Source organism: Barbus barbus (genome assembly GCF_936440315.1).
Source record: "Barbus barbus genome assembly, chromosome: 14".
In the NCBI taxonomy this organism is placed as follows: domain Eukaryota; kingdom Metazoa; phylum Chordata; class Actinopteri; order Cypriniformes; family Cyprinidae; genus Barbus; species Barbus barbus.
In genome coordinates, this window is record NC_136742.1 from 26,862,818 (window position 1) to 26,888,835 (window position 26,018).

General features: G+C 38.8%; 2 protein-coding genes across 2 annotated transcripts; both read right to left on the reverse strand.

Annotated features, from left to right (window-relative positions):
* Positions 1-5,145: 5,145 nt before the first annotated feature.
* LOC306880449 (DBH-like monooxygenase protein 2 homolog) lies at positions 5,146-12,184 on the reverse strand. Its single transcript, XM_079433959.1, has 13 exons — positions 11,803-12,184; positions 10,871-11,017; positions 8,859-9,011; positions 7,795-7,878; positions 7,555-7,707; positions 7,171-7,273; positions 6,910-7,076; positions 6,740-6,828; positions 6,561-6,657; positions 6,325-6,384; positions 5,834-5,964; positions 5,637-5,745; positions 5,146-5,537 (listed from the first exon to the last, which is right to left on the reverse strand). The coding sequence occupies exons 1-13, from the start codon at positions 12,067-12,069 to the stop codon at positions 5,397-5,399; spliced, it is 1,701 nt and encodes a 566-aa protein (XP_079290085.1). The 5' UTR covers positions 12,070-12,184; the 3' UTR covers positions 5,146-5,396.
* Positions 12,185-13,733: 1,549 nt separating this feature from the next.
* LOC306880394 (DBH-like monooxygenase protein 2 homolog) lies at positions 13,734-24,820 on the reverse strand (the record flags this gene model as incomplete). The annotated part of the gene is made up of 13 exons (XM_079433884.1): positions 13,734-13,868; positions 14,161-14,266; positions 14,349-14,479; positions 15,356-15,415; positions 16,371-16,467; positions 16,577-16,665; positions 17,110-17,276; positions 17,371-17,473; positions 19,845-19,997; positions 20,083-20,166; positions 23,333-23,485; positions 23,950-24,096; positions 24,554-24,820. 13 exons carry the CDS (start codon positions 24,818-24,820, stop codon positions 13,734-13,736), a joined length of 1,692 nt encoding a protein of 563 aa, XP_079290010.1.
* Between the last annotated feature and the right edge of the window lie 1,198 nt (positions 24,821-26,018).

Here is a 26,018-nt window from a genome sequence, read left to right on the forward strand (position 1 = left end):
TTTGAGAAAGCAGTGGCATGAAACTGCTCTGTAGTCACTTAACAGTCCTCTTTAAGCTGTCTGTAACCCCTCCTCACCTGATCTCAGTTCTCCTCCTCTTCACGTGATGTTACAGTATTATTTTAAATCACAACATAAATATTATTAGAAAGGAATGTTGAGATGAACTCAAAGGCACAAGAAGTGTTTACAATAATCTTAATGTTTACAGTAGGGCTAAAGCCTCTCTCTAAGGATTTTTTTTAGTTCAAGTTCAAGTTGAGCTTTATTGTCATTCTGCTACATGAGTGGACATATAGTGGAACGAAATGTCGTGTCTCGCAGGACCACGGTGCTACATACTAGTTAAACATAAGATAAACATACAACAATGCAAGTATAAAAAAAACACAGCATCTGACTATAGACAAAAATAGACCATCTGACTATACATATACTATAACTACTATACCTAGTTGCCTAGACATACACAAACTGAGACTGTACAAGAACTTTACATATATACTGTACATGAAATTGTGCAAAAAAATTCAAATAAAAAAAATTGTATATACATTACGTACATTAAATTGTTGTGCAGATTAAAGAGAGGGAAGTAGGAAGCAGCGCCTAGTGCAAAAAGATTTGTAGTGCAATGCTCAAGTAAACATTCCCTTTGTAGCAGGGAGTGTTGATAGAAAGTGTCTAGTGTGCATATAGTGGGATGAGTGCGTGACTACAGTTGGTCTGTATAGCCCATTCACCTGTGTGTAGCACACTCAGAATTGCACTTAGGAAAAGTTGTCAACTGTATTAATGAGTTTGGGGGGGGCAGGGAAATTGGAGTTAAGAGCTCTCACAGCCTGGGGAAAAAAGCTATAGAGCAATCTGACAGAGCGAGCTTTGATACTCCGGTACCTTCTACCTGATGGTAGGAGCTGGAAGAGGTTGTGGGAGGGGTGGGTGGGGTCTTTCACGATGCTGGAAGCCTTGCTGGAGCATTGTGCAAGGAAAATGTCCAGGATGGAGGGGAGAGGGACACAGATGATCTTTGCGGCAGTGTTCACTGTCTGTTGTAGGGTCTTGTGGTCAGCAGCACTGCAGTTCCCGTACCAGACAGTGATGCAGGTGGTCAGCACACTCTCAATGGTGCCCCTGTAGAAAGTGGTGAGGATGAGTGGTGGGAGACTTGCCCTTTTCAGCCAGCGGAGAAAGTGGAGGCGCTGTTGTCCCTTCTTGTTGAGTGACGTGACGTTGGTGGTCCAGGTAAGATCCTCTGAGATGTGCACCGCCAGGAATTTAGTGCTGCCGACTCTCTCCACGGTTGAGCCGTCGATGGTCAGTGGGGGGTGGTCAACAGAGTTTCTCCTGAAGTCTTAAGTGTATGATTCAAAAAATAAACTTTTGTTCAATTTTGATGGACGGACAAAATGTATGTGAACAAATATAGAATATGCAATTAAAATGTTGCTTGCAAAAAATGTATCTAAGGGCATATAATTTAGTAGGGACGCTCGGGGACGTGTCCCTACCAATATCCAGTGACTACTAAATTATCCCTAACAATAATTTTGATCAAACAATTCAAATCCGTGTAAAGTGATATTAAAATATGTGTTCTGAGTTTGTCACACAATAGAAAAATGTGTTATTAACCACCCAGCCAAATTTGAATGATACAAAAAAAGTTAAGTAAAATAAGTTATCAAAATCTTTGAAAAATAAGCAGGACTCTCTGCTCTCAAATGTTGGGGGCGTGTCCTTTGTCGGGGCTGAAACCACGCCCACTCGCGGGAAAGTGGCCGTCTCTCTCATCTGTCAAATACCGCTACAACCTGAATGGATGCTACTGATACTACCTCTAGTAGCTTGATTGGATTTATACAGACATACATGTTTGAGCGAGCAAGTATGTAATGTAATTGTAGACGCGCGAAATGTATTTACTTCAGTGACATCAGAGGGGCCTTTTAATACAACATCTCTTAGGCACTAGTTTATTGAACCTGGTGCTGCCCCATACTGAACCGTTTAGAAGGAGGAGGTAGGGGGTGATATATATATATATATATATATATATATATATATATATATATAGTTATTTTTTTTAAGTATTCAAACAATCAAATGAAAAATGCTGCTGTAATGTTGGTTTTACATATTAGATTAGATTAGATTCAACTTTATTGTCATTGCACATGTAAGGTACAGGGCAACGAAATGCAGTTAGCATCTAACCAGAAGTGCAATAAGCAGAGGTACAGGATATACAGTGTCTACAATATGTTACATATGTACAGAATATACAGATAAGGCAGTAGTACTATGGACATAATTTACAAATTTTTAAATACTATCAGTATGATATACAGATGGGTGATATGAACATACTATACAGATGGATTGTACAGTAAATGTATGTACACTATGAGCAAAAACTATGAATATAATTACAAATGGAATTGTCCTTGATGGAAATCTGCTTGTCCTTGATCGGAGGCTCCTGAAGCGCCTCCCAGAAGGCAGTAAGTTAAACAGTCTATGGTCTGGGTGAGAGGAGTCCTTAAGAATGCCGCGAGCTCGACGTAAACAGCGTTTTCTCTGGACGTCCTCAATGGCAGGAAGTGGTGTCCCTGTGATGCGTTGGGCGGTTTTCACCACCCTCTGCAGTGCCTTGCGGTCAGCAACTGTGCAGTTCCCATACCAGACTGTGATGCAGTTGGTCAGGATGCTTTCAATTGCACACCGGTAGAAGTTCCGCTGGATGATTGGAGACAGGTGGTTCTTCTTCAGTGTCCTAAGGAAGAAGAGGCGTTGGTGAGCCTTCTTGACTAGTCTGGATGTGTTGGTGGTCCAGGTCAGGTCCTCCGAGATGTGGGTTCCCAGGAACTTGAAGCTGGAGACACGTTCAACAACCATCCCGTTAATGTGGATGGGGTCATGCGTTCCACTTTTCTTCTTCCTGAAGTCCACAATAAGTTCCTTTGTCTTGCTGGTGTTGAGGAGCAGGTTATTGTCAGCACACCATGCAGCCAGGTGCTGTATCTCCTCCCTGTAGGCAGTCTCATCGTTGTCTCTGATGAGGCCAATCACTGTGGTGTCGTCAGCAAACTTGATGATGGAGTTGGATCCATGCACAGGCCTGCAGTCATGGGTGTAGAGGGAGTAGAGGAATGGGCTCAGCACACAGCCCTGTGGTACGCCGGTGTTGAGTGTGATGGTGGTGGAGCAGGTGTGGCCTGACCTAACATGCTGAGGTCTGTTGGTCAGAAAGTCCATAATCCAGCTACAGAGGGAGGTGTTAACACCCAAGTCTCCAAGTTTAGTGGTCAGCTTGGAGGGAATGACGGTGTTGAATGCTGAGCTGAAATCAACAAACAACATCCGTGCATAAGTGTTGTTATTATCCAGGTGTGTGAGTACCGAGTGCAGTACTGTGCATACTGCATCCTCAGTGCTCCTATTGCTACGGTAGGCAAATTGGTGTGGGTCCAGTGTGGGTGGGAGGCAGTTCTTGAGGTGTGCCAGGACCAGTCGCTCAAAGCACTTCATTACAATGGGTGTGAGTGCTACGGGGCGTTAGTCATTCAGGCACGTCGGGGAGGAGTGTTTCGGCACTGGCACAATGGATGTGGCCTTAAAGCATGTTGGCACAGTTGCTTGGGTGAGGGACAGGTTGAAAATGTCTGTGAAGACCTCTGCGAGCTGCTCTGCACATATCCTGAGCACACGTCCAGGAATGCCGTCAGGGCCAGCGGCCTTGCATGCATTGATCCGGCTCAATGCTGTGCAGACATCTGTGGAGGTGAGTTTGAGGGTCTGATGGTCTCCTGAGAGTGTGATCTTGGTGGCTGTCTCCTTGTTGTTATTCTCAAAGCGAGCATAAAAATCATTTAGCTCATCAAGGAAGGAGATGTCTGTGACCGTTGGAGTGGAGTTGCATGGCTTGTAGTCACTGATGACCTGGATGCCCTGCCACATGCGCCGGGGGTCAGAGTTGGAAAAATGCTCCTCTACCTTTAGCTTGTAGCAGTGCTTGGCCTACTTGATGCCCCTCTTCAGGTTAGCCCTGGATATGCTGTAGGCCTGAGCGTCATCTGATCTGAAAGCAGTGTTGCGGGCTTTCAGCAGGAGCCGCACTTCCTTGTTCATCCATGGCTTCTGATTAGGGTACGTTGTGATCTGTTTCTCTGTTGTAACACTGTCAATGGAGGTATTGATGTAATCCAGTACAGAGGTGGTATAGATGTCAATGTCTGTGTGAGAGCCACTGGCAGCCTGGGAAGCAAACATACTCCAGTCCGTGTGTTGAAATTTGTCCTGAAGTACAGACTCTGCTCCCATTGGCCACACTTTGATGGTCTTCACTGATGGCTTCACACGGTTGATGAGGGGTGAATACTTGGGGGTGAGAAACAAAGAAAGGTGATCAGACTGTCCCAGGTGGGAGAGGGCCGCGATGTAAGCTCCTGCGATGTTTGTGTAAACATGATCCAAAGTTTTTTCTCCTCTAGTGTGGCAGGAGACATGCTGATGGAATTTGGGGAGCACTGTCTTTAAGTTGGAGTGATTAAAATCACCCGCAACAATAAATGCAGCTTCCGGGTGTACAGTCTGTTGTTTACTAATGGCCGCATGCAGTTCGTTCATAGCAAGCTTGGCATTAGCATCCGGGGGAATATAGGCTGCAGTTATGATGGTGGAAGTGAACTCCCGCGGCAGATAGAAAGGTCTACACTTAACCATGAGAAACTCTAGGTTAGGTGAGCAGTGTTTTCCAACAGTGTCAGAGTTCGTACACCAAGCTTTGTTCACATAAATGCACAATCCTCCACCTCTGGTCTTGCCGGAGTCATCTGCCGTTCTATCTGCTCGGAGCGTGTAGCGTCCGGTTAGATCAATAGCATTATTTGGTATGTCGCTATGTAGCCATATCACATAGCCCTAATTTTAAATGTTATAATCAAAATATCTGAAAATTAAATGAAAGAAAAAAATTCAGATTAAATAATTTAATATGCACATACACACAAGTCTTGCTAAGTTTCAAAACAGAATAAATAAATTCAAAATGTTTATTTTAAAGGGCATTAATGGAATAAAGCAGCTGTCAGCTGTGATTGGACAGCAAAAAATGGTTGTAAATATCATTCTGAATCATACTCTCAATGTCATTCTTTATATAAACTTATATAACGGTTTTCATAATGTAGAATGTATCAAAACAAGTAAAGCAACAAAAGTAAAGTGTAAAGTCCATATTTTCAATTTAATGATTTGTTAAAAAATAAAAGTTACATATAGCTTGCTCAATTTTTTGTCCCTGTGAGCCAGGAGTTTTTGCTCTCTTGAAATTATTGGCATTTATTCAGACAATGAAAGAACAAGTTACAGAAGTTCTATTTTGCATTAATGTTTCAAAAGGACGCCCACTGCACTGCCAAACAGAGGAGCAGTGATGGCAAAGCAAGATTTTTGGTGGCACTGTCTCTCATGCAGGGTGCAGCCGGGATGACACTGAGATCAGGAAGTGTCCCTTTATTGTACGATCCGTTGTTCTGGAAATACACATGGAAAAGAGTGTCTGTAAACGCTGCTGTGATCAGAACAGAAGCAGTTCAGTTTAAAAGCTTGAATGTGGAGGTGTGGACACTTACAAATGAGTTCACGACTATGACGTGCTGGTCGATTCTCTTCAGTGTTTGTTGGTACTGATTGATAGACGTGTCATTCCAAGTGTTCATGAACATCATATTGAGCCAAGTACTGCAAAATTATCAAACAAATGGCACATTATCATTAGGGCAAATTTTAAGAGCTAAATGTATTGATAATCAGGGTTTTGAATGATTACTCTGCATTTGTTGCTCCCATCGCAGATCCTAAAGATGTTACATCAGGGAAGCTTATACAGGTGCTCAGATTCATTGCTGGATAGTAGACGAGGAAGGCCAAACACATCTCCTCTGAAGTTGAGAACCCCCCCTGCAGGCAGATAAAGGGAGTTTTACACATCCATAATATTTCCTCGCTATTTTAATGATTACATAAACAGAGCGCTGTAGTATTCCGGTTCTGGTTCAAGGGAACCAGGGTGATGTGCACTTCTTGTTTGGCCCACAAATATCATCACTGCAGCACTCCATGTTCTGTGTCTTTACTGGGTATCCAACAGGAAAATACAGGAGAAGTGCAGGGAACAGGACCAGGAAAGCTTACACACATCAAGAAGATATGAAAACATACCTGACTCTGACCACTTTCAATATAATAAGAAGCAGTCAAATTTGAGGATGCATGCCATTAAAGAAAAGACAATATGAGCCTCTGTGTAAATGTACTAACCCATGTGAGCGTGCTGCGGATTTCAGTATTATAAGTGCACTCCACCAACAATTTGTCACCCTGAAAGACCAAAATGTTTCATTTCACTTATTGCCAATAATTACTGTATATACAAAAATATATATAGACTAATATATAAATGTCATTTGGTATTGTGCAGTGCATATATTTGATATTTATGCTTGAAATCCCTGTAAACTTAACAGCATGGTAACCTTTTCAAACCAAGCACTTACCAACTTCACTGTCTTGGTTTTACCCAAGTTGGTCACTTCCTGATATTCAAAATCATAGTTTTCATCGGCAGCTAGAAGATCGATCTGTTTACCTCCTCTGCAGAGGGTAAGAATTTACCAAAAAAGTAATTTAGTAACTTGAGGTTAACCACAGAAGAAAGAAATGCACACAGGTTTACCTGAAGTGTCCGACTCGCACCTTCCGCCCGGCTAAGTGTGTGTGCAGCATCACAGAGAACACCTGAAGATCATGTGGCGTCTCCAGAACCTGTAGAGCACAGAACACAAGATCATCCAGTCATCTGATCAATCTGATCGAGAGTGTGAGTAGATAAACATACAAACAAACCTTTGGAATATAAGCAGTGTCACACAGGCCGTACGTGAGGAAGGATTTGGCTTTGGGTGGGATGGCGTACCCAGAGACCACTGCAAGCCCAGTCATCAGAACAGCTGCATCATGCTGACGGAGTTCAGATGTGTAATAGAATCGCAGACCCGAGTTATCAACTCGACCTGTGCAGAGAGGAGAGTGTTGTTTTATCTATCAAAATACCTTACATGTTCATCACAGTGTGGTATTTCACATTGTAAACGACTACTGACTGACCTGCACTTTTATTTGGGTTGTTGTAATGCACTTCAAGCCTGTAGAAAAAATCCCCAACATTTCCTCCAATTGGAAGCCCTGCCACCTCAGGAAATTCAAAAGCCTTGAAAAATATAATTTAATTGACAAGCTGATCAGTAATAGGCCTAATAAAATATAATTGCTAATAAATGCTGAAAACGAAACATCCTCTAGAGACAGACATTTTCAATGAATCAGTTCAGAAAACCGCTTTGACTCTGAATTAAGAGTAAAACTGATCTGATTCTTGATTTAATGATAAGGCTGCAGCAGTTAACGATTTCTTCAAGTGATTAATGGCTTAACTTTGGTTGTTTCTCACACGACAATGCTTTCAACCTATAAGTCACAGGTGAGACTAACCCCTCCGCCAACTCCCCACACAGCCACGGTCTCCATACACTCTCCATCCATCCCAGTATAACACTTCGTCTCAAACTCCTCCGTCACGCTCAGAGGGCAGCGGTACAGCAGCAGATGATGCACGAGGTCAAAGTTTGTGATCACTGGCTCAATCTGGACATAATGAAAGTAAGTTGAATATTATCATGATTGATAGATCATTGGACAGATCATGTGTGTTAAGTTCATAAACTCACTTACGCGATAAATGTGCTGTTTGTGATCAAATGTCGGGGCTTTCATGATCTTGCAGTGATAGTAGGTGTGGTTGGCTGGTATAGTGAACTGAAATGATTTGTAAATGTAAGCAACATGTAAAGTGAAAGTACACACAAGCACTTTGAAGAGATTTTCTTTGCATGATTGAGGTTAAGCTATAACTCAATCTTTGTAAACCACTGTTCAGAAGTATAGGGTATGGGGTCAGTAAGAAGTTTTTCTTCAGCAAGGAAACATGAAATTGACCAAAGGTTACAGTAAAGACATTTAAAAAGATTTTTATTTCAAATAAATGCTGTTCTCTTGAACTTGCTATTCATCAAAAAGTCACTTTTTTTTTCCCACATTGATAATAAAGGTTTCCTCAGCAGCAAATCAGCATATTAGAGTGATTTCTGAAGGATCACGAAGACTCAAATAATGGCTGCTGAAATTAAGCTTTGTAGTCACAGGAATAAATTACATTTTAAGTCATTTTCAAATAGAAATAATAATTAAAAAAACTCCTAAATCCAAGGCACTCGAGTAGTGTGAAACAATTAATAAAAAGCCTTTATTTACATGGCTTTAGAATTTAAAAACAACACATTTGTGCACAAATGGATTTATGAGTTTTTTGATGATACGAAAGAATCCTGCATCCAAAGAGCACAGATTAATGGACTTTTTACACCCCAGCAGCACTTTTTTGCATAACTTTGAAGATAGAAATAATTAATTTTAAACTGTAATAATATTTCACAACATTGCTGTTGTATTTTTTAATTAATTATCATTAATGTTTTATCAAATAAATGCAGCCTTGATGAGCATAAGGAAAAAAATCTTTAACAATTTAACATTTTAATGTAGCATTTTAGCATCTTAAAAGCATTAAAAGCAGCTTAACCCCAAACTTTGCACAGCAGTCTATATTCAAAACATACAACATTATGCTCTAATCTAGATAAATATCTTAATAATCTGAATTTGAGGCATTCTTTTTCGAACAGAAAACTGATTTTACAGACAGAACTGCTAAACAACAAAGTAAAAATCCTTCTTACATTGATCATAGTCATGTCGAAATATTTGCTGTTTGGAGGGTTGACCCGAGGCATGTACTTCAGCAGGTTCAGCTCCTTTGTGCCTCTTCGGGTGCTGTGGTACGTGATGTCATCAGTCTGTCCGTACGCATAGATCAGCTTCATGGGGAGATTCTGATCATGCAATAAAAACACTTTTACTTCATCTCTTTACTTGAAATCAAATGAGAAGCTCTTTAGGCGCATGCAGCAGTTGTTGAAGTTTGCAGTGTGTATGTGGCTACTGATAACTCGTTTTGAGCTATTTTTGCTTTAGAATTTTAGTGGTTTTAAGTTAAAAAATACAGTCCATGTTTAAAAGAGGTCATCGGATGCCCAGTTGATATAAGTTGATATGTTTCTTTAGGGTCTTAATGAAAAGTCTATAACATAATTTGGTTAAAAAAAACCCACCTTCTTTACCCTTAGAACTACGTCATTCTGAGAGGAATCTCAGAACAGCCTGATTTGAGAGAGGGGATTTTAAAACAGGGATTAAAAAAAATGTTTTTTTTATCATTATAGGATGGATGTGTACAGACATTTTGCAGGCATCAAAATGTCTGTGCACCGGACACAGACATTTTGGCATAGACCGGACAATTATGACACAGACATAATTGTCCGGTCTTCCAACCGGACAATTATCCAAACACAAACCTCAAAAAAAACACAAAAATGGGTCACTGAGCACAAAACCAAGCTTCTGCTGGCCATTCCAGTTCTCTGAACTGAACCCTGTAGAAAATGAGTGAGGTGAACTGAAGAGAAGAAGCCCCGTCATGGAGTTGTGAATCTGAAGGATCTGGAGTGATTCTGGATGAAGGAATGGTCTCTGATCTCTTGTCAGGTGTTCTCGAACCTCATCAGGTATTATAGGAGAAGATTTAGAGCTGTTAAACTGACAAATGGAGGTTTCAAAAAGTACTGAATAAAAGGGTGCCGTTAATTGTGGCCAATTTGTATTAGAGAAAAAAAAATATTATATATCCTCCCATTTTAAATTCTTATTCTCCAATGAAAGGTTAGACTTTTGTGAATTTTTTAAATAAAAGATCAAAAGGATTATCAATGCAGATTAATTTTCACAGCCTTCTTTGATCATATTTACCAAGGGTGCCAATAAGTCTGACCACAACTGTATATATCTATATATCTGTATATATGTGTACATATATGTATAATATGTGTGTGTGTATATTTATGTATACGTGTATGTGTATGTGTGTGTATATATATATATATATATGTGTGTGTGTGTGTGTGTGTGTGTGTGTGTATATTTATGTATACGTGTATGTGTATGTGTATATATATATATATGTGTGTGTGTGTGTATATATTTATGTATACGTGTATGTGTATATATATATATATATATATATATATATATATATATGTGTGTGTGTATATATTTATGTATACGTGTATGTGTATATATATATATATATATATGTGTGTGTGTGTGTGTGTATATATATATATGTGTGTGTGTGTGTGTGTGTGTGTGTGTGTGTGTGTGTGTGTGTGTGTATATTTATGTATACGTGTATGTGTATGTGTATATATATATGTGTGTGTGTGTGTGTGTGTGTGTATATATTTATGTATATGTATACGTGTATGTGTATGTGTATATATATGTGTGTGTGTGTGTGTGTGTGTGTGTGTGTATATGTATATATAAGTAGATTTTTGTATGTTTCTAAAAATAAAAGATAGTGTATTCAATGGGGAAAAAAAGTTTTTCTGTAACCGCAATGATGCCGTCAAACCGTGATATTGTGTTTACAGTTGTCATAACATCAAAATGTCATACTGGCCCATGCCTAAATGCCATAGTTCCACCGTCATTGTTCTCTGAATAAAACTGCAGAGATCTGCAGTTCATACACATCTTACAAACAATGAAAGGGGAGAGTTACATTGCTGGTGTTGAATTACTGTTTACTTCCATTTACCCTTTGTAAATTATATTGAAAAAACAGGCTCACAGTGATGGGTAAATCATTTTCATCACAGGAACCGATGGACCTCTGAAACTTCATGACTGTTTTCCCGTCAGACTCGGTCAGAGACAGGAGTTTGTAGTTCTGTTGCTGGTCAACCACAGGCATTGAATTGCCCCCAGCATGACGATCCTGAACATGTGAAAGAAAGAGAAATGAAGCATGCATGTGTGCATGGCAACAGGTGTATTTATGATGCAGTAATTATTATAGTTGAAGTTGCAGTTTCCAATCCAGTTAAGCAAGGCTATCAGTTTAACACTTTGACACACAACCTATTACAGTAATATCAGGTTATTGTTACCAACATTTGCAAATTTTAGAATATCTAGTTTGAAAAACAAATATTAATAAATACAGTTTCTTAGTGTAATAAAAAAGTAGACTTTGGCACTCTTGTGAAGTTACTAACTGTATAAAACACTAAATATGTAGTTCATAATTAATGAACTACATGAAATATATATCAGTATCAGTATGAATCCAGAATAAAAAGAACGAAATATAGAAAATATAAAATTATATTAACTACAAAATTAGATTTGTGTAACTTGACTAATTGACTTATTGACATGATCAGCCCTAATTTTGAGGATGTGAAAGACTAAAGTAACCTAAATATAACAGTTTACATTATTGATAGTGAACTATATGTAAAACAGATGATGAATTAGGATCGACAGTATACAGAACTAAATATCAAAAGAATATAAAATTATTTGGAACTCCACTGAAAGCGACTTGAAAGTTATCAGTTTGTCTTGATGAACAGTATGACACAAATATATAAAACTATAACGAACAAAATTGTAAATATGAATAAGAATTAAGCACATAAAGAATAAAATATCAAAGGAACATAATTAGTTGTAATTTCTCTGTTAGTGACTTTGACAGTTATCAGTCTCAGTCTTTACCGTGAAGTAACTGCCTTTGGCCCCAACTCCTCCAATGACAATATCGGCTCCAGTCATTCCTCCTTTGGGGCTGAAGCCAAAACCGACCCAGCCGCTGGTGTTGACCGTGAGCTCGAACAAGATGGTGCCCTGGATCTCATCAAATCCCCACTTCAGCCGTACCTTGTGCTCGAGGTCCAGGTGTTCAGAGAAAGGAAGAAGAGGGTCTTCCTGAGCCCAGGACCACTGGACTGAAAGCAGAAGCAGAACAAGAGATAATGTGATCATGTTTCCCTTTCAAAATCTGACAAAGTGTCTTTGTAAGGTGTTTGAGAAAGCAGTGACATGAAACTGTTCTGTAGTCACTTTAACAGTCCTCTTTAAGCTGTCTGTAACCCCCCCCACCCCCCACCACCACCTGATCTCAATTCCCCTCCTCTCACTCCGGTCTGGTGAATCAGGCTCCTCGTCACCTGGTGTTAAAGTATTATTGGCTACAAGAGAGATTACAATCAACTTTTAAAAGCACTTTTCGTCTTTTCATAATCTAGCATTCAAAAATCATACTTTATTAAACAAATATTTATTTTAGAGCTGTGATGAACAGTAAGCACAGAATAGTGGCACTTACTAATTCATGACTATGGCAGAGATGGATAACTTAATGATGTTACATAAGCTAAAGTAAATACAGTATTTCATTTGTGCCTTTTCAGTATCCTCACATCAAAGCAAAGGTCAAGAGTTACGATTTATACCTTGACAACCAAATATAAAGGGGGGGGGGGGTACCTAATGTTAACGTATTATTTTCACAACATAATTATTGTTAGAAAAGATTGTTGAGATGAACTCAACAAAAAGGTACAAGAAGTGTTAAAATCTTAATGTTTAGGGATTTTTTTTAAGCGAAAGACTGTTTTAAACTAAGTTTCTGTTGAATTTTGATGGAGCAACAAAATTTATGTGAACAAATCTTATATTGTTACGATATATTTATATATAAATGGTGCTTGCAAATAATAATTTAATCAAAATAGTGGCTAGAATAGTTTTCGCCACCTACTGGTGTAACAATGTCAACTAAAGACGGATGTTTAGAACGGATTTAAAAGTTTGGAATACCGGTAATTGGAATCTTCACACCGTTGCGAGTTAAACTCGAGAACTGAATCAATCAGATTTGTGAACGAATTAGACCCGTTGTGTGAAATGGTGGGTCAACATTGAAATGATCTGACTTAGAAACACAATTGTTTCTTTTACAAATCGCATGTTGTTGTTGTCATACGTATAGATACCCTATTCGACCGCTCCGGATTTCATTGTGAACACTATCTATATTTATATATCTCTATTATAGATCAGTGATTGTGAAGCTTACAGAACCCTCGTCTATTTCCTTCATAGGCTATTGAAAGGATATCCAGGATATTCCAGCACAGAAGAAAACCGAATTACAGATTTGTAACATGTAAATGATGTAAAAGTTGATGACTGACTTTTATTTTTGGAGTTAAGCAAGCAGTCGGCAGTGTCTGTTTCATTAGGGGGTGCTAAATGCACACGTCAGTGTCACCCGTTAACACACCACTGCCTACATCTATCTTCTCTACGAATGAAATCTGTATTTTTGAATAAAAATAAAAATGATTACTTTTATTATTATTGCCATTTTGTTGTTAAAAATTACAATTCAAGGAAATATTCTGAATCATGCTGTCGAGCTACTTTTTTAAAACAATATTTCATATTGTAGAATGCACAAAAGACAAGTAAAGCAAAGAAAGTAAAGTGTAAAGTCCATTTCCATTTAATGATTTGAAGGGGGGAAAAGTTACATATAGCTTGCTCAATTTTCTGTCGCTGTGAGCCACAAGTTTTTCTCTCTTAAAATTATGCAGACAATGAAAGAACAAGAAGTTACAGCAGTTCTATTTTTCATTACTGTTTTAAAAGGACTGCACTGCCAAACAGAGGAGCAGTGATGGCAAAGCAAGACTCCTGGTGGCACTGCCGCTCATGCAGGGTGCAGCCGGGATGACTTTGAGGTCAGGAATCAGCCCTGTGTTGCTTGATATGTTGTTCTGGAAATACACATGGAAAAGATTGTCATGTAAACGCAGCTGTGATCAGAACAGAAGTAGCCCCTCATAGATCATCAAAGATCCAGGGGGCGGGGTTGGATTCACATCAAGGAGGAGGAGATGGTAGGTTTAGGGATCAGGAGGTGGAGACGGGTAGGTTTAGGTATATGTAAGCTAGGAGGAGTTGGATCTGGATCCAACCTCGCCCCCTGGATCTTGTGTTCTGCAGTGAGGACCATCTCAGCAGTTCAGTTTAAAAGCTTGATATTGTGGAGGTGTGGACACTTACATTTGAGTTAATGACCATGACGTGCTGGTCGATTCTCTTCAGTGTTTGTTGGTACTGATTGATAGATGTGTCATTCCAAGTGTTCATGAACATCATATTGAGCCAAGTACTGCAAAATTAACAAGTAAAAGCTACATTATCATTAGGATAAATATTAAGAGGAAAACAATCAGTGTTTTAAATGAGATTACGCTGTATCTTTTGCTCCCATCTCAGATATTAAAGAAGTTGCATTAGGGAGGCTTATACAGCTGCTCAGATTCATAGCTGGATAGTAGAAGAGGAAGGCCAAACACATCTCATCTGAAGTTGAGAATCCCCCCTGTGGACAGAAAAATTTAGTTTTACACATAATTTATCCTCTCAACCTTAAGTATTAGAGAAAAAGGGTGCTGCAGGGATGATGTGTTTTTGTGGGCCAAAACCTGGAAACGGGCATTTTAGCAATTATGTTCCATCGTCCAGATGTCAATGGGTTTTTTGAATGGGTCTTTTGGTTAAATGCCTGATATAAGGTCTGTGGTGAATACTCAGCTCAAGATACTTTCATGTTTTATTCTACAACATAAAATACATCAGTAATTCACCCTTGTCATTTTTTTAAAGCTTTTACTTGTCTTGAGAAAGGCAGTTGCTAACAAGTGGATAAATGGGTCTACAGAGATTGTCTGGGACATTAAACATCATCATGGTGAACAGGTAAACTCATCTACTCACTTGTCCATTTTATTTAAGCCTCGTTGTGTTTATGATAGCACTTTTGCGAACTATTCTAACTCAAACTTTTAGACTCAAACTATTAAATTCAAACCCAGGAAAAAGACAGAGTTGTCAGAAGCTTAATGTCAGTAACTTTAATATCAGTAACGTATAAGTTATATGACTGTGAAAATGCACGGATGTAGTGTTCAAGATTATCATGAGGAACAAAACTACTGAGAATCTCAAACTTTTGTTCGCCACAGTGCTTATTTTCTGTAATAATCCAAAAGACAATGTCAGGAAAGTCAAAGTCAGGAAATCTCATAAATAAAATTAAAAATCATACACATTTCTAGAACATATGAAAACATATGTACAACCACCAGGCTCTGGCCTTTAATATAATCTAACTTTTAATATAATGAGAATCAGTTAAATTTGAAGATACATGCCATTAAAGAAAAGAAAATATGAGCCTCTGTGTAAATGTACTAACCCATGTGAGCGTGCTGCGGTTTTCAGTATTATAAGTGCACTCCACCAACAATTTGTCACCCTGAAAGACCAAAAGATTGTTTTAGTTCACTTATTGGTAATAATGATATACTAAAACATGCATATATATCAGTGGCGTGCGGTGGTGTTTTAAAATGAGGAGGCAGTTTTATATATACAGGTACATCTCAAAAAATTAGAACATTGACGCCCTCCACAAAGAGGGTAAGTCACAGAGGGTCATTACTGAAAGGTGTGGCTGTTTACAGAGTGCTGTATCAAAGCATATTAAATGCAAAGTTGACTGGATGGATGCTGATTTCATTTTCCAGCAGGATTTGGCACCTGCCCACACTGCCAATGGTACCAAAAGCTGGTTCAATGACCATGGTGTTACTGTGCTTGATTGGCCAGCAAACTCGCCTGTCCTGAATCCTATAGAGAATCTATGGGGTATTGTCAAGAGGAAGATGAGAGACACCAGACCCAACAATGCAGATGACCTGAAGGCCGCTATCAAAGCAACCTGGGCTTCCATTACACCTGAGCAGTGCCACAGGCTGATTTCCTCCATGCCACGCCGCATTGATGCAGTAATTCATGCAAAAGGAGGCCCAGCCAAGTATTGAGTGCATAGAAATGAACATACTTTTCAGAAGCCTGACATTTCTGTTTAAAATATCCTTTTTTTATTGATCTTATCTAATATTCTAATTTTCTGAGACACTGAATTTTGGGTTTTCATTATCTGTAAGCCATAATCATCAAAATTTCAAGAAATAAAGGCTTGAAATATTTCACTCTATATGTAATGAATCTATATAATATATGGGTTTCACTTTCTGAAACGTGACAAAAAATATTTAACTTTTTTCACGATATTAAATTTTTTTTGAGATGTACCTGTATATATGTGTGTATGAATTACATTAGGTATTGTGCAGTGCATGCAAATATTTGATATTTATGCTTGAAATCTCCAGCATGGTAACTTTTTCAAACCTTTTAGCACTTACCAACTTCACTGTCTTGGTTTTGCCCAAATTCGTTACTTCCTGATATTCAAAATCATAGTTTTCATCCGCAGCTAGAAAATCGATCTGTTTACCTCCTCTGAAGAGGATAAGAAAAAAATAAAAAAAAGTAATTCATTACAGTAACTAATGAACTATATTATGAGTGAGATATTTCTTTAGGTCAGTCATTGGTCAAAAACTCTTACCTGAAGTGTCCGACTCGCACCTTCCGCCCAGCTAAGTGTGTGTGCAGCATCACAGAGAACACCTGAAGATCATGTGGCGTCTTCAGAACCTGTAAGTGAAGTGACATACGGCCAAGTATGGTGACCCACACTCGGAATTCGTGCTCTGCATTTAACCCATCCAAAGTGCACACACACAGCAGTGAACACACATACACCGTGAACACACACCCGGAGCAGTGGGCAGCCATTTATGCTGCAGCGCCCGGGGAGCAGTTGGGGGTTCGGTGCCTTGCTCAAGGGCACCTCAGTCGTGGTATTGAGGGTGAAGAGAGCACTGGACATTTACTCCCCCCACCTACAATCCCTGCCGGCCCGAGACTCGAACCCACAACCTTTGGATTACGAGTCCGACTCTCTAACCGTTAGGCCATGACTTCCCCCAATGACTTCCCCCATGACTTCTTGTGTTTCTGTAGAGCACAGAACACAAGATCATCCAGTCATTTGATCAATCTGATCGAGAGTGCGAGTAGATAAACATACAAACAAACCTTTGGAATATAAGCAGTGTCACACAGGCCGTACGTGAGGAAGGATTTGGCTTTGGGTGGGATGGCGTACCCAGGGGCCACTGCAAGCCCTGTCATCAGAACAGCTGCATCATGCTGACGGAGTTCAGATGTGTAATAGAATCGCAGACCCGAGTTATCAACTCGACCTGTGCAGAGAGGAGAGTGTTGTTTTATCTATCAAAATACCTTACATGTTCATCACAGTGTGGTATTTCACATTGTAAACGACTACTGACTGACCTGCACTTTTATTGGGGTTGTTATAATGCACTTCGAGCCTGTAGAAAAAATCCCCAACATTTCCTCCAATTGGAAGCCCTGCCACCTCAGGAAATTCAAAAGCCTTGAAAAAATATAATTAAAAGGTTCAATCAGTAATTTTATTTCATTAAGAAAGTTTACATGTAAATAGGACATGGAAAGTATTAAAACACATTGTTGATAAAAGCTGAAAAATAAGAATTCTTTTGAGGCAGATCTTTTAATCAACCAGCTGAATCAGTTTAAAAAACCAGTCTGAATGATTCGCTTAAGAATCAAAGTGATCCAATTCTTGATTTGAACTCATTGCCGTAATCTGCTCGCAACGGTTAATGGTTCATTGAAATGAGTAATGGCCTTTCCCCCACTCACGTTAAAAATGCCTTAAAACCCCAGTCACAGGTATGGAAGCCCGTTTCCACCACTGAATATAAAATTTAAAAGGTAATTGCGACTTTTTATCTCACAATTCTAACTTTTTTTCTCATAATTGCGTGATACAAACTCGCAATTCAGACTTTTTTCAATTTATATCGAGTTTATATCACGCAATTCTGACTTTATAACTCGCAATTGTGAGTTTATATCACACAATTTTGAGAAAAAAGTTGCAATTGCGAGAAAAAAAGTCAGAATTGTGAGTTTTTATCTCGCAATTGTGACTTTATAAATCGCAATTCTGACTTTATACCTCGCAATTGTGAGTTTATATCACGCAATTCTGAGAAAAAAAGTCAGAATTGTGAGATAAAAAGTCAAAAAATTAATTTTTTTAATTCAGTGGCGGAAACGGGCTTCCATAGGTGAGAGCGGGTGTGCCTCACACGTTCTGAAAAGTGAAGCTGCGGGCCCTTTCATCGCCCCCTGGTGGCTGGCTGCAGTACAGGTCATAAACCCCGCCCTCTCCATGTAAACAAATGGGACTGAAGTCAAAATAAAATGATAAATTACACTTAAGTACAATTTTCAGAAATATGGTTTTGGTCATTTACAGGTACATCTCAGAAAATTAGAATATGGTGAAAAAGTTCATTTTTTCTTGTAACTTATTTCAGAAAGTGAAACGTTCATATATTTTAGATTCATTACATGTAAAGTAAAACACCTCAAGTTTTTTTGTTTTAATTTTGATGATTAGAGCTTACAGCTCATGAAAGACAAAAATCAGTATCTCAAAATATTAGAATATTTACATTTGAGTTTCAATAAATGACCATCCCTACAGTAGAAATTCAGGGTATCTCTTGTTCTTTGAAACCACAATAATAGGGAAGACTGCTGACTTTGCAATGGCCCAGAAGACAATCATTGACACCCTCCACAAAGAGGGTAAGTCACAGAGGGTCATTACTGAAAGGAGTGGCGGTTCACAGAGTGCTGTATCAAAGCATATTAAATGCAAAGTTGACTGGAAGGAAGAAAATGGGTAGGAAAATGTGCCCAAGCAACAGGGATGACCGCACGCTTGAGAATACTGTCAAGCAAAGCTGATTCAAACACTTGGGAGAGCTTCACACGGAGTTGATTGAAGCTGGAGTCAGCGCATCAAGTCACCACGCTCAGACATCTTCAGGAAAAGGGCTACCAAGCCACTTCTGAAACAGAAACATTGTCAGAAGCATCTTACCTGGGCTAAGGAGAAAAAGAACTGGCCCGTTGCTCAATGGTCCAAAGACCTCTTTTCAGATAAAAGTAAAAAGTAAAAAGCTGCTTGAAGTCCAGTGTGAAGTTTCTGAAGTCAGTGATGATTTGGTGTGCTGTGACATCTGCTGGTGTTGGTCCATTGTGTTTTATCAAGTCCAAAGTCAATGCAGCTGTCTACCAGGAGATTTTAGAGCACTTTATGCTTCCATCTGCTGACAAGCTTTATGGAGATGCTGATTTCCTTTTCCAGCAGGACTTTAGCACCTACCCACAGTGCCACTTCCAAGTGGTTTGCTGACCATGATATTACTGTGCTTGATTGGCCAGCCAACATGCCTGACCTGAACCCCATATGGAATCTATGGGATATTTTCAAGAGAAAGATGAGAAACAGTCGATCCAACAATCCAGACGAGCTGAAGTCTCAATAGTGCCACAGGCTGATCGCTTCCATGCCACACCTCACTGATGCTGGAGTTTGTGCTAAAGGAGCACCGACCAAGTATTGAGTGCATAAATCAACATACTTTAAAGAACTTGAACTTTTCTGTTTTGCAAATCCTTTTTTTTTTTCTTAGGAAATATTCTAATATTTTGAGATACTGATTTTTGACTTTCATGAGTTGTAATCTAATCATCAAAATAAAATAAAAAACTTTTGAAGTGTTTTACTTTTTCACCATATTCTCATTTTCTGAGATGCACCTGTAAGGTAGTTGTTATCACACAGATATATGTTCATTTGTTCGTTTTTATGATGTTTCATTGTCCATCTTTTTTTACAGTCTATGGGTGAGAGTGAGACTAACCCCTCCGCCAACTCCCCACACAGCCACGGTCTCCATACACTCTTCATCCACCCCAGTATAACACTCCGTCTCAAACAGCTCTGTTACAGTCGGAGGGCAGCGGTACAGCAGCAGATGATGCACAAGGTCAGAGTTTGTGATCACCGGCTCAATCTGGACATAATGAAAAAAGTCAAAGATGAAGCATGATAGATAGATCAGGATAGATCACGCGTGTTAAGTTCATAAACTCACTTACGCGATAAATGTGCTGTTTGTGATCAAATGTCGGGGTTCTCAAAATCTTGCAGTGATAGTAGGTTTGGTCGACTGGTACAGTGAACTGAAACATTTGTAAATGTAAGCAACATGTAAAGTTACACTCATTAGCACTTTAAAGAGATTAACCAATAATATAATCTATGCAAACTAGTATGGGGTCAGTAAGATTTTTTAAGTAATTAAGAGTCACGTGACGTGCTCATGAACCTAGTCGCACTCGAGTAGAGCTCTGTAAGTTTGACCTCTTTTTGCAGATTTTTTTAATTTTGTTTTAAGTTTTATTCATTGCTGGTGCTTTACCTGATGGCATGCAGTCGTAAACAGCAGGAGTTGTCTCCATCGGCTTCTCCGATTAAGAAGAAATCCAAGCCACCGACCGCGAGCAATATGATGGACAAGATGCGAACAATGTTACACACTTTCTAAGAACCGAGTTGACGGCGATGCGGAACGAGTTCGCTTCTCACATGTCAGTTGTTCAGTCGCTATGCTCTAAACTGGATCTTCTTACAGGGGAGATGAGAGAACAAAAGAAAGTTGTTGCAGATCACGATAGGCTCGATAGGCTTGTGGACTTACAGGATCACAATAGGCGCAGCAATCTGTGTCTGGTTGGATTGCCTGAAGGTTCCGAAAAGGACGACCCTATGGGCTTTTTGAAAATATCGCTACCGACGTGGCTCCCGTCTCTGGTGGGCAAAGAGATTCTTTCCAGATTTTTCTCCGGTCACCGCAAAAAGAAGTGCATTTGCGCCAATTAGGAAGGAGATGAGAGACGCTGGCATCCATAATTTTCTCCTTTATCCTGCAACGCTAAAGGTCATTCTCAATCAAGGTGAACCTAAAATGCTACACTCCCCAGAAGAAGCAAGAGATTTTCTCAGACCCCAGTCATCCACCAACTCTCAGTGAACTCCAGCTGGACATTTGCTGTCTAATCAGAGAAGAGATGCTCTAAATGGTTAGGTGACTGTGTCTTTCACTGCTCTCTTTAATGTTCACTTCTTAATTCATAGTTCATTGTGCATAAAGTATCGCTTACTGATTATGATATTTTATTTGTTTTAGTTGTATTCTTTATCTCTCTTCTCTTCTCTTTTTTTTTAAATAGAAATACTACCTAGTCAATATGTGACTATGGGGCCAAATGTTATTGCTACAGTAATGTGCGGGTTTTTGTTGACGCCACGGACCATATTAAGCGGTGCTGGCAGATCAAGGTTTGTTCTTGGTTTGATCTGCCATAGTTCATGGGAATGTGTTTATGTGTTTTTGAATGGTAACGGGGAGGGTGGGGGGTGGTTTAATGGTAGACTCAACTGGTTTTATTTTCAAACTTGTATTTTGTCTTATTATGCAGTAATTCTGTTTGATATCTATGACTGACCTTAATATACTGAGTTGTAAAATGGCCCTCACAAACGTACAGGTTTTCTGGATTTTTTGCGAAGAAGAAAGATTTATATAGTGTTAGTTCAAGAATCCCATTTGAAAGAGGAGGATATACGCAGGTGTAATACGTTTTATGAAGTGGTATCTCACTCATCTTCGGATACTAAAACCAAGGGCTATTAAAGAATAGTTTGTCCTCTCCTTGCGCAGTATTATCTCTAGATGCGATGAAAGCTTTTGATCAGCTAGAATGGAACTATTTATGGGCGGTTCTACAGCATCTGGGTCTAGGATCGAGTTTCATAAATATGATAAAAGTTCTGTATGCCAATCCAGCAGCTATAGTTCTCACAGGTGCTGTTCACTCTAACCCATTCTTTATACATCGAGGTACTCGTCAGGGTTGCCCGCTGTCTCCTCTGTTATTTGCCCTATCCTTGGATCCCTTAGCTCAAGCGGTCTGACAATCTGAAACTATTTCTCCCATAAATATACGGAATACTCATCTTCATATTTCTTTGTTTGCTGATGATATCTTATTGTTTTTAGAGAAGCCGTCACATTCTATTCCTCATGTGTTGAATTTATTTGACCATTTTGGATCTCTCTCAGGGTTTAAATTAATTGGAGTAAGTCATGTTTACTTCCCCTCAATTCTAAAATCGATCCATGTCCCTATATCTATTCCATTGGTTCAAAACTTTAAGTACTTGGGGATAGATGTTTTTCCTTCCCTGCAGAAAATCGTCTCAAAAAACTATAATGGTATTCTAGCCAAAATATCCTCAGATTTGGAAAATTGGTCTCTTCTTCCAACTTCTTTTCAGGCCCGTATATCGGTGATTAAAATGAATGTTCTCCCAAGTATCAATTTCTTTTCTTCCATGATTCCTCTCGCTCCACCGGTTGGCTATTGGAACAAAGATGCATGTGTTTCACGGTATATATGGGATGGGAAACGTCCTCGTATTAAACTGACTACCTTACAAAGATGTAGATTACATAGAGGTCTTTCTTTCCCTAATTTTACACTGTATGCTCAAGCCTTTTCCCTCTGCCCTTTAGCAGTTTGGTTTGATCCTGATGCTTCTGTGTCTTGGAGAGCAATTGAGGAATCTATCGTTCATCCGTATAAATTGATGCATCTTGTTTTTTCGGGAGTTCCGCTTAGGCAGTGTAAATCTCAGTTTGGTCCCATAACCCACCTCCTCTCCACACAGAGGGATGTTGAAAGACGTTCACAACTAGCTACAAAATGGCATAGGCATTCGCCTGTTTTCCACAATAATAACCTTTTGTCAGGCAGTTTCCCTTTTGATCAGTAAATTTATGGGAGGAGAGTATTTAAATGAATCACGCAACGTGATTTGCTAAGATTTGTGCTCGTCAATTCACTGGTATTTGCGCCATTATATAACGCCCCAAAACACCATGTCTTAAAACAGGCGGTAATTTGCGCTGGTCATATAGAAACATTCTGGCTGCCTGTGTTCTTTAATGTGCGCATTGTTAGTAAATCACCCACAGAATTTTCCAGCCATGCCCCCTGTATCTTGTGTTCTGCAGTGAGGACTTTTATGGAATTGCGCTCCAACGCTAAATCTGGCCCATAATTGGCCAAAAGTGACAGAAAAGACATTTGAAAATTTACAGAATATTTTTTCTATTTATATATTTTTCTGCTCCTTTGAATGTTTTTTATTCTTCAACATATCCTGAATAAAGCTGTCACTGTTTTCACAAAAATATTTAGCTGCTGTTTTAAATGTCAAGAACAGGAAATGGATTTTACAGACAGAACAACAACAACACAACAAAGTAAAAATCTTTCTTACATTGCCCATAGTCATATCAAAAAACGTGCTGTTTGGAGGGTTGACCCGAGGCATGTACTTCAACAGGTTCAGCTCCTTTGTGCCTCTTCGGGTGCTGTGGTACGTGATGTCATCCGTCTGTCCGTACGCATAGATCAGCTTCATGGGGAGATTCTGATAATGCAATAAAAACACTTTTAATTGATCTCTTTACTTAAAATGAGAAGCTATTTGGCCACATGCACACTTCAGTTAATTATTGTCACTTATAAAAGTTTGCAGTGTGAATGTGGCCAGTGATAACTCATTTTAGCTATTTTTTAATCTATTTTGACAGTTTATAAATTCAATCAGAGAGTTCATGTTTTCAGTTAAAGGAGGGGTTTTGAAGTGCAGAGCTCCTTGACAAACAAGATCTGCTGTTTGTTCAGAGAGAGGAGTTTTCAGAAACACCCTGATCCCAGTGGGACCTAACGTTGTGTGGATTCCTTTACATTGCTGGTTTTCTTTTGTAATGCCATAGCTCCACTGTCATTGTTATCAGACTAACACAGTGAAAGAGGAGGGTTACATTGCTGGTTTTGAACTACTTTTCCTTTGTGATGAATAATAAAAAAAAAAACAATGGTTAAACTCACAGTGACGGCTAAATCATTTTCATCACAGGAACCGATGGACCTCTGAAACTTCATGACTGTTTTCCCATCAGACTCGGTCAGAGACAGGAGTTTGTAGTTTTGTTGCTGGTCAACCACAGGCATTGATTTCCCCACAGCATGACGATCCTGAATATAAATAAAAATGAATAAAGCATGTACAGTATGTATGTTTTATGTTGTTGTAGTTATATATGTACAGTTTCCGGTGCAGTTAAACTGGGCTATCAGTTTAACACTTTGACACTCAATAGTTCAAAACACAAGAATATCAGATGTCACGCTTATAAAGTAAGTTAGAAAAGATCCCATCTTACAGCTACTGAGAAAACCAAATATAAGAATTCTCACTAGAGATACTTAGTGAACTAAATATGAATAAATATAATATAAAGAATAAAATATCAAAAGAATATAAAATAATTTGTAACTCAATCTTGAGGATGTGAACAACTAAGAAACCCAAATATAAGATAAAATAACTATGAATGCGAGTCAAAAACATAAAGAACAAAATAACAAAAGAATATAATTAGTTGTAATTTCTCTGTTAGTGACTTTGACAGTTATCAGTCTCAGTCTTTACCGTGAAGTAACTGCCTTTGGCCCCAACTCCTCCAATGACGATATCGGCTCCAGTCATTCCTCCTTTGGGGCTGAAGCCAAAACCGACCCAGCCGCTGGTGTTGACCGTGAGCTCGAACAAGATGGTGCCCTGGATCTCATCAAATCCCCACTTCAGCCGCACCTTGTGCTCGAGGTCCAGGTGTTCAGAGAAAGGCAGAAGAGGGTCTTCCTGAGCCCAGGACCACTGGACTGAAAGCAGAAGCAGAACAAGAGATAATGTGACCATGTTTCCTTTTCTAAATCTGACAAATGCTGTCTTTGTAAGGTGTTTGAGAAAGCAGTGACTTGAAACTGCTCTGTAGTGACTTTTACAGCCCCCTTTGTAAACTGTCTATAACCCCTCCTCACCTGATCTCAGTTCTCCTCCTCTCACTCCGGTTTGTTGAATCAGGTTCCACATCACCTGGTATTACAGCATTATTTTAAATCACAACATAATTATTTTTATTAAGTAATGTTTACATGAACTCAGCATAAAGGAATAGGAAGTGTTAAAATCTTAATGTTTACAGTGGAGCTAAAGCTAATTAATGACTGTCAAAAAAGAAGTTTCTGTTGAATTTTTATGAATCAACAAAATGTATGTGTATAAATCTACTATATTGTTGATACATTTGAAAATTAAAATGTTGATTGCAAATAATAATAGGCTAATTTAATAAAAATTGTTTTCGCCACCTACTGGCGTAATAATGTAAACTAAAGACAAACGTTTAGAACGGATTTAAAAGATTGGAAAAGTCATTGGAATCCTCACAACTAAATATTTATATTACAGTTAAAAACATATTGGAATGGAAAATGCTTGCTGTGTTATGAACTGCCATATCTGCTCATGACCAGAGTGGAAAACAGATATAAAATGAAGTGCAATTTTATACTTTTCAGCTTGAAACAACACAATGGCGAAAGCAGCTCAATGAAAATAAACATCTTAACCAAAATCTGGCTTTGTCATTTATGTTTGTTATTTTTTACAGATTCATAATTTTGAATCCGTTTGAGTTTGTAAGCAATGAATAATCTACGAAAACACGTTTGGAAAAGTTATGTGTGATTATAGCTCGTTATCTCTCCGTGTTCATAAAGCAATGCTCCCCTGATTCACTGTTCAACAACTCTTTGTAAGAAATTGTATGTATTTAAGTCCAGTAAAACTTATTTAGTGCTTTCACAATATAATTTATTTCAGAGCTGCATTACAGAGGGTTGTACTTTATCCCTTAATGCTTTAACATTTAGAAATTAAGGCGATATGATGATATGTGTTGATTAAAAATCAATGGTTCTCAATTTCAGTCCTCACATACTCTTGCTCTGCATATTTTGCATGCCTGTCTACTAATACATCGATTAGCAATAGATTATAAGTATACTTTATTTTTATGAAAATACCAGAGATGGCTTGAATAACACCGATAAAC